This window comes from Panthera uncia, chromosome X (assembly GCF_023721935.1).
Source record: "Panthera uncia isolate 11264 chromosome X, Puncia_PCG_1.0, whole genome shotgun sequence".
NCBI lineage: Eukaryota > Metazoa > Chordata > Mammalia > Carnivora > Felidae > Panthera > Panthera uncia.
Genome location: NC_064817.1, coordinates 3,967,819 through 3,983,361, shown reverse-complemented (window position 1 = coordinate 3,983,361; position 15,543 = coordinate 3,967,819). Strand labels below are relative to the sequence as shown.

The window sequence follows — 15,543 nt, the reverse complement described above, 5'->3', positions numbered from 1 at the left end:
CCCCAAGGGTTTATCTTTTTCTTTCTGATTTTAAAAGTAATTAAGGCACTTTTTGTGCACCCCTGAAAACGCCTGAGACTGTGTGCGTGATGGCTAACTAGTCCTGGAGGTGAGGGGCTACCACACTCCTCACCCATCTCTGTATTTCTGAGCCCTTCCCTGAGGCTTTGGGACACGATCAATATTTGTTGAATTGAAACCTGTATCCGCCATTGCTTAGCATAGTAAAGCCCTCCGCGTACCCGTTGAATTGAGTCACACAGGAAAATAGAGCCATACGACACATTTCTTTCAAGGAGAGTTTTATTTTAAGTTTGCATGGGCATTAGAACAAGGTTCTCAGAATCCTTTACCAGCTGCCATCACTTTACAGGTGGCATTCTTCAGAGGCAGACCAGACACTGGACCCACATCTTTTCTCTGCTCTCCTCTGTGTGTCCTTCAGGGCAACCTAATGTCTGTTTCCCTTCTTGAATCCTTCACGACGTAGGGTGGGATTCTGGTTCTCACACAGCGTCACTGACCTTGGAAAACGATGCCTGTCTACACGTTACTGTTTGCTTAGCTTGGCATGTCTATGAAATGCTACGAATGTAGTGATTTTGTTGCGGAAGAATTTGTTGAAACCTTCAAAACCCAGGAAGGTTTGGACATACAAACCTTAGTACGTAATACCACTGAGATTCTTTGAAAACAAGTAGGCTCATACAGCTTTGTAAAACCAACAAACACAAAGCCAGGTCGTAAAGAAGGCCTGCTTGGTGTTCCCTGAACAAAAGAATTCAAATTTCCTGCCGTACACCCCAAGCAAAACTTTCAGATGGCAAGTGGTCTGAAATCTAAGAATCACCGTTATTATGACTAAACCTGATTTTTAAATACCCTGACTCATAATGGTGATTTAACTTATTCTGAGGCAAATATGTGAGAGCTCATTTTATTTCTAGAGGTATATGTATCCTTCATTTGCTGCGAACATTGTACAGACTGAACAACTCTGTACATAAATGTGTATCCACCTAATCTGTAAAAGTGCTTTAAATTACTTCATCCTCCAACATACATGCCCACACCATCAAGCGCTGTCTAAAAGTCCACTTGCATGGAGTGTGTTAAACTTTGAATAAACATGATCAGCTGAAAACCTAAGTTCCTAACAGAGGTTTTAAGTAGTTTCTGCCTGGTAACATCAGCAATAATCCTAACACGTTATTAACATGCTAGAGCATTCTTTAATGGTTCCTAAAGTAATACGACAGATTTTTGGCAATTTCTGGAGTGTGAAATCCACATGAAAAGTTGAGAATTCTGTTTGCTTTCCAACTTTCCGCCACTCAACTGGGGAGAGGAGGAAAACTCACTTGCAGGTTTGAAGGGAAAGAAAACAAACATCAAAATCTAAAATCACGGACGTCAAGAGGAACGAGGGCACTATCGCTGATCTTGGAAGTGATTGATGGGGGACGAGTAGAGAGAAGTGTAGCCCACTGTGGGAACGTGGACAGAGCACACATTCTTCCCACTCAGCCACCCAGGCTCCAGACTTTCCATGTGGCTGTCCTCTCCTGGAACTGAGCCAACATGAGGCCAGCAGACGGTGCTGAGACCCGTTCACAAAAGACATGACTGGGTAGCCACAGGGACAGCAGCTCCTGTCCACGGACCAGGAAAGGAATCCACGCGATGCTGTTGGAGAACGTATACTGTCTGAACAAGTGATGTAAGCCTTGTCCACCCGGGTGCACTCTTTCCACAGTGGGGGCTCACACTCAGGACCCTTCTCCGGCTGAGCCACTGTCTGTCCATCGCCTGTGTGGCCTCGTGATGCCTTGTCCCTTAATTATTGATGTCGGAAGAAAGAGAATTAGAACAAAGTTGTACGTCTCACTGAGGACTGGAGGCATAGGGATTTCGTAGCCGTAGGACATGAGAACACAGAACAAAAGGGCTTACGTTAACTCCTCTGGTCTCATCAGTAAATCCTGCAACCACGAAACACATCACAGCATCACGTGTGGATCATGGATTGCTTACGAATGCTTTGCCCGCAAATCATCCACGTGCCATGCCAGTAATTCTGCATCACGTTGGGATGGATTCCTTTCACTCCAGCCCCCCCACCCCACCCTGAGGTAGCCTTTATTTCAGAATTTCCATTCACCGAAGAATCAGTAAAACCCAAATATAATACTATAAATTATAAAACGGAAATCCCTTCGGGAGAGATTTGTTTTGGGATTATTGCTCCTGAAGGAAGGATTTCCCACAAAGTCTGTTGAACAATACATATCCATCTGTGAGCCTCTCCTGCTTTTACTTTAAAAGTGATCAGCTTCTAGCTTCCTAGTTTAAGTATCTCAGGTTTCTCAAGGAAAGAAATGAACTGGGAGTATGTAAGTATATCTATCATGAATAGCATTTGATATGTGTTCTAAATAATACCGATAATAATTGCCTTCCACGAGCCGAACTGCAACTTAGCATCATGTACTTCATGGCCCTTTGCTCATTGTAAGTTGCATATGTGAAGATTTACTAATTGCTTTTTCAGTGTTATCCCCTTGTTTTGGGGGCTAGGGGAATCATGGCGGCCAACGCACCAGAAAGCAAGGCTCCCACAGGGCTGGGGCTGCCCAGTGCCACCCCGGACGTACAGCTAGTGGCTTGCTCTCCTGGCCTGTTTTTCTCGGTCACACTGGCAAGACAGGCCTGACGGTGAGCAACACATCTGAAGCCACGGCTTCCAGACAATGTTGCCCAGTGACAACTGATTGGGGACCGCCTTCAGGGTCTTGGTGTGACGGTCTACTGCCTGCTGCATGGTGTCGAGGACCTCCTGGAACCGGGGCTCGTTCGCTGGCGTCACTGGGTTTCTCTCTGTGGGGTCTCTGGAAATATCAAACAGCAACGGCGGATGATGGTAGCTGACAGAATGCCCGTGGCAGAAACACACGTGTGTGGAAAAGCAGCCGTTGGCGCCCTCGGGGCTGAACTTGGGCGTGAAGAAGAAGGCCTTCCAGATGGACGTGCCTGTGGTGTACAAGGACAGAGGTTGGTGTGGTGTGGGAAGCATCTCTATTTCACCACGAATGGGAACGTGCACAGAAACTATGCTGCCAGCATGGGAAGCCTTAGTCAGGGATGAAACGGACCTGTTTCGATTCCTTACCCTTAAGGCTCAGAAGAACGAATGCCATAGCCAGAAAGATAAATAAGAAAGCAAAAACACGTGTGAAGGTGCAACTGGTGACACAAAGGTAACAGTAAGAGAATGACCGCTTCTACGAGGCAAATTTACATGGGACCGTGGCATTTTCTTCCTACTGAAAAACATCTCTCTCCCTCTCTCTTTCTTTCTCCCAATCTCTCCTTCTCTATCTCCCTCCTCTTCCTTTTTTCCCAATCCCTAATTCCTTAGGTGATGCTGTGCAGGCAGGAGAAGAAAAAAGCCTATTAATTGAGCTGAGAACTCGGCCAGGACCGTCACTTTGGTCTAATAAACTTTACAGTGTGGAACTGTGCAGCCGCCCTCAATAAACACACACTGACCAACAGAGGACAAGCTCCCAGCCCCACCACCTCTTGCCCTCTGACGTTTTCAACCTGCAGCCTGTGTTTCTGTTTAAAACAGGACCTTCCAGAAGAGGTAGGCTCACTGCTAACATGGACACGAGAGAAAAGTGCTTGCACACACACGTGCACATGCGTGGTTTTTTTTTAATTGCTCACAGCAAATGCTTACTCATGACTGAAGCCAAGAAGAATTCATAAATGCATTTTAATGCCTTCCTGATAAAACAGTAACATTCCATCTTTGCAATCTTGAAAGGAATACAGGAAGATACTATAAAGGCTTTCAATACAGAGAAAGACAGATACCATATGGTTTCACTCTTATGTGGATCCTGAGAAACTTAACAGAAACCCATGGGGGAGGGGAAGAAAAAAAAAAAGAGGTAAGAGTGGAAGAGAGCCAAAGCATAAGAGACTCTTAAAAACTGAGAACAAACTGAGGGTTGATGGGGGGTGGGAGGGAGGGGAGGGTGGGTGATGGGTATTGAGGAGGGCACCTTTTGGGATGAGCACTGGGTGCTGTATGGAAACCAAGTTGACAATAAACTTCATATATGAAACACACACACACACACACACACACACACACAAATAAAGGAACATTTGGGTGTTGGCCATTAAAAAAAAAAAAATAAAATTATGGCCTCCCCAAGGTAAAAATAAATAAATAAATACATAAACAAACAAACACTAACAAAACAAAGAAAAAACCCACTGAGTTAAACGAATTGAAAGTTGTGTGTGCCAAGGTGAAACATACTTGCTAACAGTGAGAGACCCATTTAATGAATATCTGCTCAGGTATAGATTTATGCACAACAAAATTCTGCGTTTGACAGTTTTTTACTAGTCTGCATTTCAAGTTTGTACAAAAAGCTAATAATTTTTCTTGGTCGGCCGTTCTTCCCAAATGCGTTTAATCAGTGATAAGAACAACAAAAAGAATTCATTCTATGCCTCACCCTTTATAGTTTTCTGTATGCTTTTTTCTGTGTTTGAAATAAAGTTGCTCTTTGGGGAAAAAAAATAAAGGCTTTCATGTGTATATCTATCACAACCAGGTAATCAGAACGCACGCACATGCACACGCACACACAGCACCTACTTTAGTCTTACGCTACACCAACGTTTCAGAGAGGCCATCTCGAAGGTCTACTGCATAGCTAAGTAAATAGCGTCCAAGGTTTAAAGATGGGGGGAGTAGGGAAGAAAGAGATGGACATGGTAAGCAGCACATATTTCAAAGCCCACTTTTAAGCACATGACATTATGAATATTAAAAAAAAAAAAAGGATGTGGGGGTGGGGGAAGGCAATTCAGCATTTTCTGCAAGAGCATTGGGCAACATTCAACACATTAGGGGGCTGTGCTTGGGCCCACCCACAGCTGTCACAAACAACCCAAACCACGTTCAGACCTCAGTCAACATTTCATTTTCTCCTTTCTGAGAAAACCTAAGCATATCAAATCAAGAATTAAATGAGCCTGGGGGGCCAGGCTGGGTGGCTCAGTCAGTTAAGTGTCCGACTCTCGATTTCGGCTCAGGTCATGATCTCACGATTCGTGGGTTTGAGTCCCGCGTCGGGCTGTGTGTGGAGCCTGCTTGGGATTCTCTCTCTCTCTCTCTCTCTCTCTCTCTCTCTCTCTGTCCCCCCCCCCCCCGCTCATGCCCTCTCTCTCAAAAATAAATAAACTTAAAAAAAATCCAAATTAGGAGAATTCATTGATCCCACGGTAGGATGGTTACAGTAGGATGGCTACACACTTTAAAAATTTAAGTTCTTTCGAAATCAAGTCAGTGTTCCATCATACCCCCAGAGACTGCCTTTTTTAGGGAAGAAACCTGATTTACAAATAGTTATGAAAGACTTGTCTGTTTATTCTGAGGAGCTGAGTGCTCATCAAACGTCTTCTGACAGGGCCGTGAAAAGAGCTTTCTGCGAGTGAAGAAGGGAGCAGATAAAGACAGAATCAGCAGGTACTGACCAACTGGAATCAGGCCCAGGACGAGATCGTCTTGTCTTCCATGATCACTACGGTGTTTTTATGTGCCCCCTCCCCCACCAGAGAGCCAGAGACATTCCCACTGTGAAGGACAGACCTCTTGATTAATTCTGTTTCATTATTTGCACGTATCGTCGCAACGGTGACTTTGAGGCATTTACTGACCCACCGATCCAAACACAGAATAAACCAACAGAATGAACTGAAAACAACTGTCCCGAGTGTCCGCGTCATCCTCAAGCAACCCCTGCCCTCAGGTAAGCACGTGCAAGGGAAGGGGAGCCTCTCTGCGGTCTGGAGGAGGGGGAGACCTGGCAACCACCGGGCAAGCGATGTGCGTGTGCTCTAAGGGAATCCATTCAAAGAGTTGCTCCACACGAGGACACCTCCAGCTTTGGCCTCGTTCTTGCTGCAGGAGGCAGCAGACCACGCCTGTGTCAAACCACAGGTGCTCAGCACACCTGCCGTTTAAAGGCCGAATCAGGCAGACAGGCACACACGGGAGGCTGCAGACCATTTCTGAGCATCCTTACGCTCTCTGGCGGACTTCTGAAACTCACATGGGTTTCCTTAACATTCTCTACATCAACTCCTCTTTTCCCCCGGTCCTCTGAAGCGTGACAGATTTTCTCTAGAAGGCTTTTCGGCGGCACAAGCCGCTGCCACTTAGAAGGCATCCCGGGTCGGGGTCAGCGGGGCCATGAGTGTTTGGAGACAGAGGTGTGCGCGAAGCGCCCTGCTCTTGCTGCGAATGCAGCAGATTCGGGGAGGGTGTTTCCAATCTGACATTCGAGTCGCGTCTCGCTGTGTTTAACACCCTGAGACAAGGCGGCTCCTGGAACAAATTCATTTTAAGGGCCCCTATTTCCCACTTGCTTTTGAGAGCCGCGCACACGGGCTCCATCATTACCGCCTTCGGTCACGCCGGCCCAGATGCTAACTGCAAAACTGACTCAAAGGCTGCTCAGGAAATCTCGGGTGTCCTTGCCCGGGAGCAGTGGGGGATCGCTACCGAGCTCGGACAGGTGTAGAATTAATAATTAATTGTTCTGATTTTTTGCTTGTTTGGTATGCCGTACGGAATACGTGCCTTTTTATTTTCTAACCTGGATTTTAAAACTTCTTGTAAAAAGACAGACGGCTTATTCTCTCTGCTGTTTCTTTGGACCATGTTGCATTTGCTCGACTCAGAGCAGTGGGATTGCATATGATTGCACGTAAGCTTACAAGACAGAGATGCCTTTCCGTTATTTACCAGGAACCTGGGAATCGATACCTTCAGAGCTGTCTTTTCAATGGAAAAGAGCGAATCCCGGGCATGTGATACAACAGGAAGCACATCATGTCACGTTATACTGCTAACAGCTATATTTTGTCCTGTCTTCCAAAATCATTTTGATAGCACACTTCATGCTGGATTTCTCCATATACTAGAAAAATGTTGTGGTGTTTTAAATATGTTTTTTTTTCTATCGTTAAGAGTCCACTATCCCCTGAGGAAAGATCGATTTTTCTCACCTTGTAACACATAAATATTTTGACCACAGCAGGGTCTTAAGTCATTTATATCAGAGGTCCCAGGACACCAATTACTAAGTTCTATAGCGAGAATACATGGCAATTCAGTGGGACATTCTCCAGTTACATTCAGAAGGTGCTTAATTCTGCATTAACAGAGGCCAATCCGCTTTCCACGTGCATCTCACTTGACATTAGTATGGTGGTGACGTGCCTTAGTTATGTTAGAGTGCTACCACTAGATGTTGGTCTGGTGCAGGGGCCAGCATCCTGTGTAGACACCCTCTGTTCTGAGTTCAGAAGCGTTTCCCAGGTGCGCCTGGGTGGCACAGTCAGTACAGCATGTGATTCTTGATCTCGGGGTCCTGAGTTTGAGCCCCACCCGGGTGGACAGTGTACTTTAAGTAGAAGTGTTTCCTGGTTCTGTGGCTTGTGTAGTAGGATTTGCTTTAGTTCTGCCATCCTTTTTCTTGACATTTGCACACAACACTGGGCTTCCAGTCCTAGCTCCGTGGTATCCTAGCTGTGTGATGCCGGCCATGGCTGTGAACCTCTCCGTGTCCACATCTCCCTTTCTGTGAGCTTACAAAAGTACTGGTCCCTGCCTCCTGGCCTTGCTTTGCGGGTTAAGAACCTGTTCCTGTGCATAAGTTCTGAGAACACAGCCGGGTTTGTAGTCAAGACCACATATGAGTGAGCTGTGAATATACACTGGCAGCCAGTCTAAGTGACAACCACCCTGGATTCTGTCCGCTCTTAACATCCGTTCACTGCAATACATGTCTTAAGACACTTTTTCCCCCACTGAGGATCCTTAAAGCATTCCTCCTGACCCCAAGGCTCCCTCCTACCTGTTCGCTGTAGCCCAGACCCTGAATGACTCAGCACTGGAGTAATGGATTACAGCTCCGCCTGCTTCCTGCAGCTGTCTGCACCAGAACTCCACACGAAAATAGGACAACCAACGAGGAAGCAGCTGAGGCCAGGAGCTACTAGTGTGCTCAAATCCAGGCAGGATTTAGAGCAATCCTACTTCCCCTGACCGATGGCTGACTGTCAGAACACAAAAAACTCCCCTCAACTAAGCCTCCGGTGTACAAACAAACAAAAAATTGGGGAACGGAAAAATAAACCCCAGTACTGAATGAGTACACCATACAGGCTATGCCTTCCTCCCTGCTCTTGGCCGCTGTACGTTGAAATCCTCCCCATCCTTCAAGGTTCTACAACAATTCCTTGTCCATGGGCCTGTCTGAATCCCAGCCGGATGCGATCAGCGTGTCTCTGTCCCTCTCACCTATTTTCACTGCACATTGGCCAGCCGTGGACACACTCCATGTCTCTCGCTGCATTCTTTGCTCTCTGAAATCAACAGCTGTATTTCCCACATCTCTTACGTGCGCGGCACCTAGCACCTTTCATGGAAGGGACGGCCTCTCACCTGTGTTGGGTAAATTAACTGATGAGATGATGATCTGAGCAGGACCGAGAGGGGGAGGAAGCCAACTGCCATCACGAAAGCTGGCGTGGGCAGAGAGAAGGCCCAGCACATTATACCGTCCCTCCCGGGAACATCCTGCTGGACAGCATGCAGTGCCTAGGAGAGCCGTGAGCACGACACAGACCCAGACAGATACATGAGTGATGCAAATACCTGTATCTTGGCAACAAACACCGAGCAGTCCTAAGGAACGAGCATGGCAAACACTAGTCACCTGAGCCTTCCCGAAAGTCCACCGAGGGACAGGAGAACAGCTGAGAGGGTGGAAGTCAGGTGTGGAGCCAATGAGGGATGGCCAGAGCCAATGCCCCCGAAGATGGCTACACGTAGGGAAAAAGATGGCATGGGGGAATCCCGGAAACGGTCCACACTTGGAGGTGTGGAGATGGCCAGATGGTTCAGAGAACCGTCTTAGGTCAACCCATTCCCATGCACGGAGGGGCAGACCCTACAAGCAGACGGTGTTGGCCACGAATCCAACTTTGCGGTCAGCTGTGTTACTGCATGCCAGTTATGTGGCTTCCTACACTTGTGTCTCCCCAGCTATAAATGAGAGAAATTCCTGAAGAGACACAGCTCCCCGTCTCTCAGTCTCCTGCACACAGAAAGTGCTACCTGGGCGCGTGGGCACCACAATGAACCCTCCACTTCCCAGCCTCCTTGGAAGCCAGGTGTGGACAGGTGACCAACTTCTGGCCAGTGGATTTACTTCGGAGCCTCTCCACATCTTGCTTGGGAGAAGACTGGCCTGCACCCTTTCCCTCTCATCTTTCCCACCCATTCCTCCTTCCTGCTGCCCCTCGGGGGACCCTATCATCATTCACCACAAAGACGAAGCTGTTGCATTCTCCAGATGGTGGTGGAGAATGTGGAGTTTGCATCCTGAGACCGCATAGACCACCCGCCTCTGCTCGTCGCTCGTGAGATGGACAGAGGAACTTCCCTCCGATGTACATTACTGTTCCTTTTTCTTTCCTGTTCCAGGCAAATCTGACACTAATGTCATCAAAATCTCCTAATTATAAGGATTAGAAGAAGTATCCAACACAAAGCGTGTAGCACAGTGTAGGACAGCAGGAGGTAAGGACGAGATGCCAGGGTATATGGTTAGGAAGTATGTTTTCCTTAAAAAAATTTTTTTTAATGTTTATTATTTATTTTTGAGAGAGAGAGAGAGAGATAGAGTGTGAGCAGGGGAGAAGCAGAGAGAGAGGGGGAGACACAGAATCTGATGCAGGCTCCAGGCTCTGAGCTGTGAGCACAGAGCCTGACACGGGGCCCGAATTCACGGACCGTGAGATCATGACCTGAGCTGAAGTCGGTCGCTCAACCGACTGAGCCACTCAGGCACCCCAGGAAGTATGTTCTCAAAAGACAGATCATGGCCACAGACACACAAAGGTGACAAATTGGAAGAATGAAAGATTAACAGGGGACAAAGTATGTAACCACCTACAAAACACTTCTGTATAGAAGACGCACAACCGAGGAAGACACAAATAGCTGATACACAGGATGTGCCTTGCTTAGGACTAACATGTCCCTGCCGCAAATACCAGGTGCGACAGCAGACAGAAGCAAATCAGGACCAACTTCTAGACACGAGCAGGCATACCCAGAGAACTGAGATTCGCCTCATGCTCAAGTCAGAGAAAAGGGATGCAGGAAACTATAGACGAGAAAATAGCAGAAGCCAGTATGCAGGGTGCAAAGGGCAGAAGACGGGACGTCTGGTTAAGATGAGAACAAGCCAGCTTCTGAGCTGAGACCCAAGAATGTGTTTGAACATTCTAAACGTTGTGTTTTGGTATTCAAGAAAGAAAATGTAATGTGGACTTATTCCGTCTCCGTAAGGAAGTAAGTTTGCATTGTGACAAATTAACCAAAGTCACAGCTGGCACGTTTTTCATCCACGGTATTCATGAAATCTAAGGTCAGGCATATGAAACCTTTAGAAGAAAAGCGGATGTCTTTCTAAAGATTTTATTTTTAAGTGATGTCTGCACCCAACACGGGGCTCAAACTCACAACCCCGAGATCAAGAGTCCCACGCTCTACCAACTGAGCCAGCCAGGCGCCTCTGGACGTCTGTTTTAAAAACTGCCAAATACTGTCTAATATAAGGTAATATAAAGTGCCGTGTCAAAGTACACATTTAATGGACTACGTTGAAGAAAATGAAATCCATTTATGAGGTTTTTTTTTTTTTTCCTCCCCATTAAAGGAAACGAACGGCCGGAATGTTCAGCCCGTTCCTGAGAGTCTGAGCGCTAATGAGGTAAAATAAATGAAATAAAAGTCTCACGGTTTCAGGAAAACCTTCTCCATCCTCTTATAACACTTGTTCTCCCCGGTTGCCAAAGCGGAGCCCGTGCCTCCCAGGACACGTCGGCCTGAGCCGTTAGCACTGTGCATTCGCGTCCTGTCCCTCCTGGTGCCCAGAGCTCGTGCGAAGTGGCATTTAGGGGAGGCATTCACAGAGGAAGAGGAACCCCTGAGGCCTAAATATCTCCCTGCAATGGTAACAGTGTATCCATCCACTTGCACCAGGACTCCTGGTCGAGTGCGAGGAGGTTAGTTCAACTACACACAGGTCTGGTCCGCAAAATACTGCCGCCCACGTCCCATGGTGTCAACCCTTAATCCTTCCTTCCTGACCCTTCGGATCCCATTGCCGACAATCAGACAAGGAAGGGGGTCCCACGGAAAATGACTAACGAAGACGAAAGCCGAGCACAGCTTTGTTGCACTGAGTAACCGTCAACCCACGAGACACCAGCAGCCGCATGGATTCTCTCTTTTCTTAGGTGTACTTTAGAGGCAAAATGCATTTCTAAACCGTGTGAAAACTTTAGGCAGTCAGCAAAGCAAGCATTTGGCTTTACTCACCATAGTGATGCTATTTTCGTTTTAAACTTTATCTCTTGCACAGGCACGCTGAACAGAAAGGAGTTAACAAAATCTGCATATTCATTACAGAAATTATAATAATAAACAAGATGATGTAACTGAAAAAAAATATTTTGAAAAGAAGGTACTTTTTATTTATTTTTACTTATTTATTTTTTTACATTTATTTATTTTTGAGAGACAGAGCACTAGTGGGGGAGGGGCAGAGAGAAAGAGAGAGAGAGAGAGAGAGAGAGAGAGAGAGAGAGAGAGAGAGAGAAAGGGAGGGAGAGGCAGAAGCCAGAGCAGGCTCCAGGCTCTGAGCTGTCAGCACAGAGCCCGACACGGGGCTCGAACTCACAACCCACAAGATCATGACCTGAGCCGAAGTCGGACACTCAACCGACTGAGTCACCCAGGCATCACAAAGAAGGCACCTTTTAAAAAGCGGGATACAAACACATGATTTTAGAATGAGTTCTGTTATCCTACAGTGTTTTGTTGCAATTTCTTTATAAGATGCCTTTTTTTTTTTTTTTCAATCACAGAAAAAAAGTTTCAAACAAACTTGAACTGAAAGGTAGCTCGTGGGGCACTTGCGTGGCTCAGTCGGTTAAGTGACTCTTGATCTCAGTTCAGGTCATTATCTCATGGTTCATGAGACAGAGCCCTGTGTTGGGCTCTGGGCTGAGAGCACAGACCCTGCTCGGGCTTCTCTCTCCCCCTCTCTCTCCTCCCCTTAAGCTTGCACTCTCTCTCTCTCTCTCAAAATGAAAACAAAAAAACAGTAGCCAGATTTGTGAGGCCGTTTTTGCTCAGCCTCAGGATGACCACATCCCATGCATTTCTCTGTCATCACATGAACTGGGTGTTCAGCCATTAACATAGTTTGTATGCTATATTCTTAAGCTTGCAAATCTGTGACAGAACGCTTCAGCCAAGGATCTCCTGCTTTCTGAGATAAATTTTATCCATAAAATCAAGCTGCCATTACACTGAATTTTTAATTCACGTCGATTCACATGCCCCAATTTAAAGCTGAAGGCTTTTAATACACCTTGCACGGTATATTTTAATTCAAAATTCCCATTTTAAAGTAAGAAAAGCTATGCATGTGATAATAATGCTTTTGTGAGTTCTTTTACAATGTAATGGGAGTAATGATATTAGCTCATGATTAAATTATGTCGTTCAACTTGCTGAGACAACTAAATTACAGAATTATTATAATTATGGAATTAGTGAATTATAGAGTAGACATTGCGTGTTAACAGTTGAAAGGGATTTGTGTTTCAAAGGGGTGGAAATGGAATTCTAGCTCTCAGTGGGAAGCTGTGAGAGAGGAAGAAAGCCCGGGTCTGCTGTGCCCACCAATTCCCCGAGTGTAAATACCCCTAGCGCGGCTGAGCTCACGTTAGCAACAGTTTAACAGCACGTGGGGAAGGTTCCCGACCTACCAGGAGCTGGCTCCAGCATGGGCCTGCTGTGACTAAATCCTGATCCTACATTTCTCTTTTGTTCTCTAAAAAGTCTTCTGAGCTCAGGCTGCAACCCTCTTTTCTTTTTCTTTTAATTAAAAAAAATTATTTATTAGAGAGAGAGGGAGAGAGAGAAAGGGAGACACGGAATCTGAAGCAGGCTCTAGTTACATACAGTTCCTTCTGCATAGTTGTCTCAACCTGGTGCAGAATGAGGTCAAGGGGACGGGTTTTTTTAATTGCTTAAATGTTTATTTATTTTTGAGACAGAGAGAGAGAGAGAGCAAGGGGGGGGGGGCAGAGAGAGAGAGGGGGACACAGAACCCGAAGCAGGCTCCAGGCTCTGAGCTGTCAGTACAGAGCCCGAGTGGGGCTCGAACCCACGAACTGTGAGATCATGCCCTGAGCCCAAGTCGGACGCTCAACCGACTGAGCCCCCCAGGCGGCCCTGCAACCTTCTTTAAGAATTACGTACCTCGTGCCACCACAGAGTACGGCAATCACTGACAATGTCCCACCAAAGAGATCCGAGCTGATGGAAGCTGACCCACCCAGCTAAGCACCAGTTCCCTTTGTTTCCTGTAGTTGACAGGTAACTGCGTGCGGGTGACAGTCCCACCTTCCTCTCGCACCTCCACCACCGCGGCCTGTGACAGAGCCAGCCACACAGCCTGGTGTCAGGCAGGGAATCTGGTCTGTTTTGCTCACTGGCAGATACCATTCTAGCACACTGGATGCCACACAGTAGGTGCTGAAACATACCGGCAGGATAAACACTGAACTACTGAGTAGAGCCCCACAAAGCCGAGTGTGACAGTGCCTGACAACAACCGTCGTTACTGAGTTTCAGGTATCGCCTGAGAGGCAAGGGAGAGAGGACTCATAAAATCTATGGCGTGGACACCCCTGGGCTGGACGGATGCTTCAGGCACTGGAGCGCCGCGATCCCCACTTTTCTGTTATCGGTTCAGCCTTTCAGGAAGTGCACAGGAGGAAATGTCACCCGCGTGTGTCTGGGCAGCAAATTTCATCCCAGGGCCAGCCGCCTATCAGAATCTGGGTCTTGTTTTTCTCACTTCCTGCTATTTTCTGTCTCTCTCTGTCCCTTGTGTCTTTCCTCCTCCACAGAGTGTTTCTCCAGCCCCTGATCCAATCTGTTCCTTCCGGTCTCTGCCCGGGGCTGGGGGTGGGGGTGGCGGTGGGGGTCGGGGGCTGGGGCTATGTATATGCACTTCTGCAAGGTTCGGGACAGGATAGGCGCTTCCTTACAGAAACCTCGTTCTCTATGTTTCTTGCAGGCTCCGTATACCAAGAGGTGGGAAGGAGTAGACCTCTCATTCACTGGAGGTCTCAGACCTCCACGTGTCCCTTAATCTAAAAGAGCCCCCGTGTCCATGCCGAGATTTGGAATCAGGGACACAGCGACGGGACAGGCAAACAGAACCCTCCCAGGTCGAGAATCCTAAACTCGTGTTTCTCTCTTACTTATCTTCCAGAAAACGTTGCAAGGACGTGGCCCGGCCTTCCAGTAGACACTGTGAAGGGTAAACCTGGTGTTGTCTCTGTGGCTAAGGGAAGGCTTGCAATTTTCGAAAATCAGGAAGAGGCTGTTCTTTGAATAAGCATTTGGTAAACGGGCTGGGTGAGCAGGTGCAGAGTGCATGGTGGTGATAACTGGTATGGAAATCGCCCGAGCTCAGGAATGAGCCATCAGCTGGGAGGTCCCCGTAGAGTGTAGCCTCCAGGGACAGGACCCAAGGGACAACAGAGAAATGGGAGTTTTCCTTCATCTCTGAAGATGAAACGGGTAGCCTGCCCTCAACACCCACCCACTGCATGTACAATCCCAGCACAGCCGCCAGCTTTCCAGGCTCCACGCACCTTAGGGCTGCGAACATCACTGTGATTCAAAGATTAAACACATGGGGAAACACCTGAAGCCCGTCCCAGCACGGAGGACCACCGCTCTGCTCTTGCACGCCTGCTACAAACACAGCTCAAAAACCGCCATTGGAAAACCCGAACTCTATCCCATTTCGGGTACAGGGCACGCTTTAAACGACACCCAGTTTGGCACGTACACAATGACATTGAAGCATTTGGACTGCGCTTTTAAAGACCTAAATCCAGCTCATGATCCGCCACCTCCGAGGCTTTGGAGAGACTGTCGCGTGACCATCTCAACGCCATTCTGCATGACAGCGTGAAGCTACCAAGTGCTGGACGGCAGGCATGGGGCGGGGGGTGTTTCAAGCGGGGCTTTGGGGGGGCACTGAGAAGGCCAGAGAAGGCGAGTCCTCCCGGGCAGAGGAAGCTGCAAGCAGGAGTCACATGCCACCCACAGCAGGGGGGGCTGCGGTGGCTGAGACTCAGAGCCACAAGGAGCGGGAAGGTGGGCAGCTCACGGGACATGGAGGGCTGCCAGCTGGGGCTTCCTCTGCCTGTGAGAGCTGCTCACGACTGACTGTCTGGATCACACCCTCGTGCCTGCACAACGACGGGACCCCAGGGAACAAGAGAAAACAGGAGGAGCAGAGGCTGGAAACAAAGCACAGTCACCGTGGTGAGGCATTCCCTGGC

The 15,543-nt window shown here is 47.7% G+C and overlaps 1 protein-coding gene across 1 annotated transcript in view; it reads right to left on the bottom strand.

The window, feature by feature from the left end:
• Positions 1–285: 285 nt before the first annotated feature.
• The window catches only part of STS (steroid sulfatase), a 130,091-nt gene continuing 114,833 nt past the window's right edge, over positions 286–15,543 (bottom strand). Inside the window, 1 exon segment of the mRNA XM_049643357.1 lies at positions 286–3,030. Within this exon segment, the coding sequence (XP_049499314.1) occupies positions 2,657–3,030 (374 nt within the window). The 3' untranslated portion in view covers positions 286–2,656.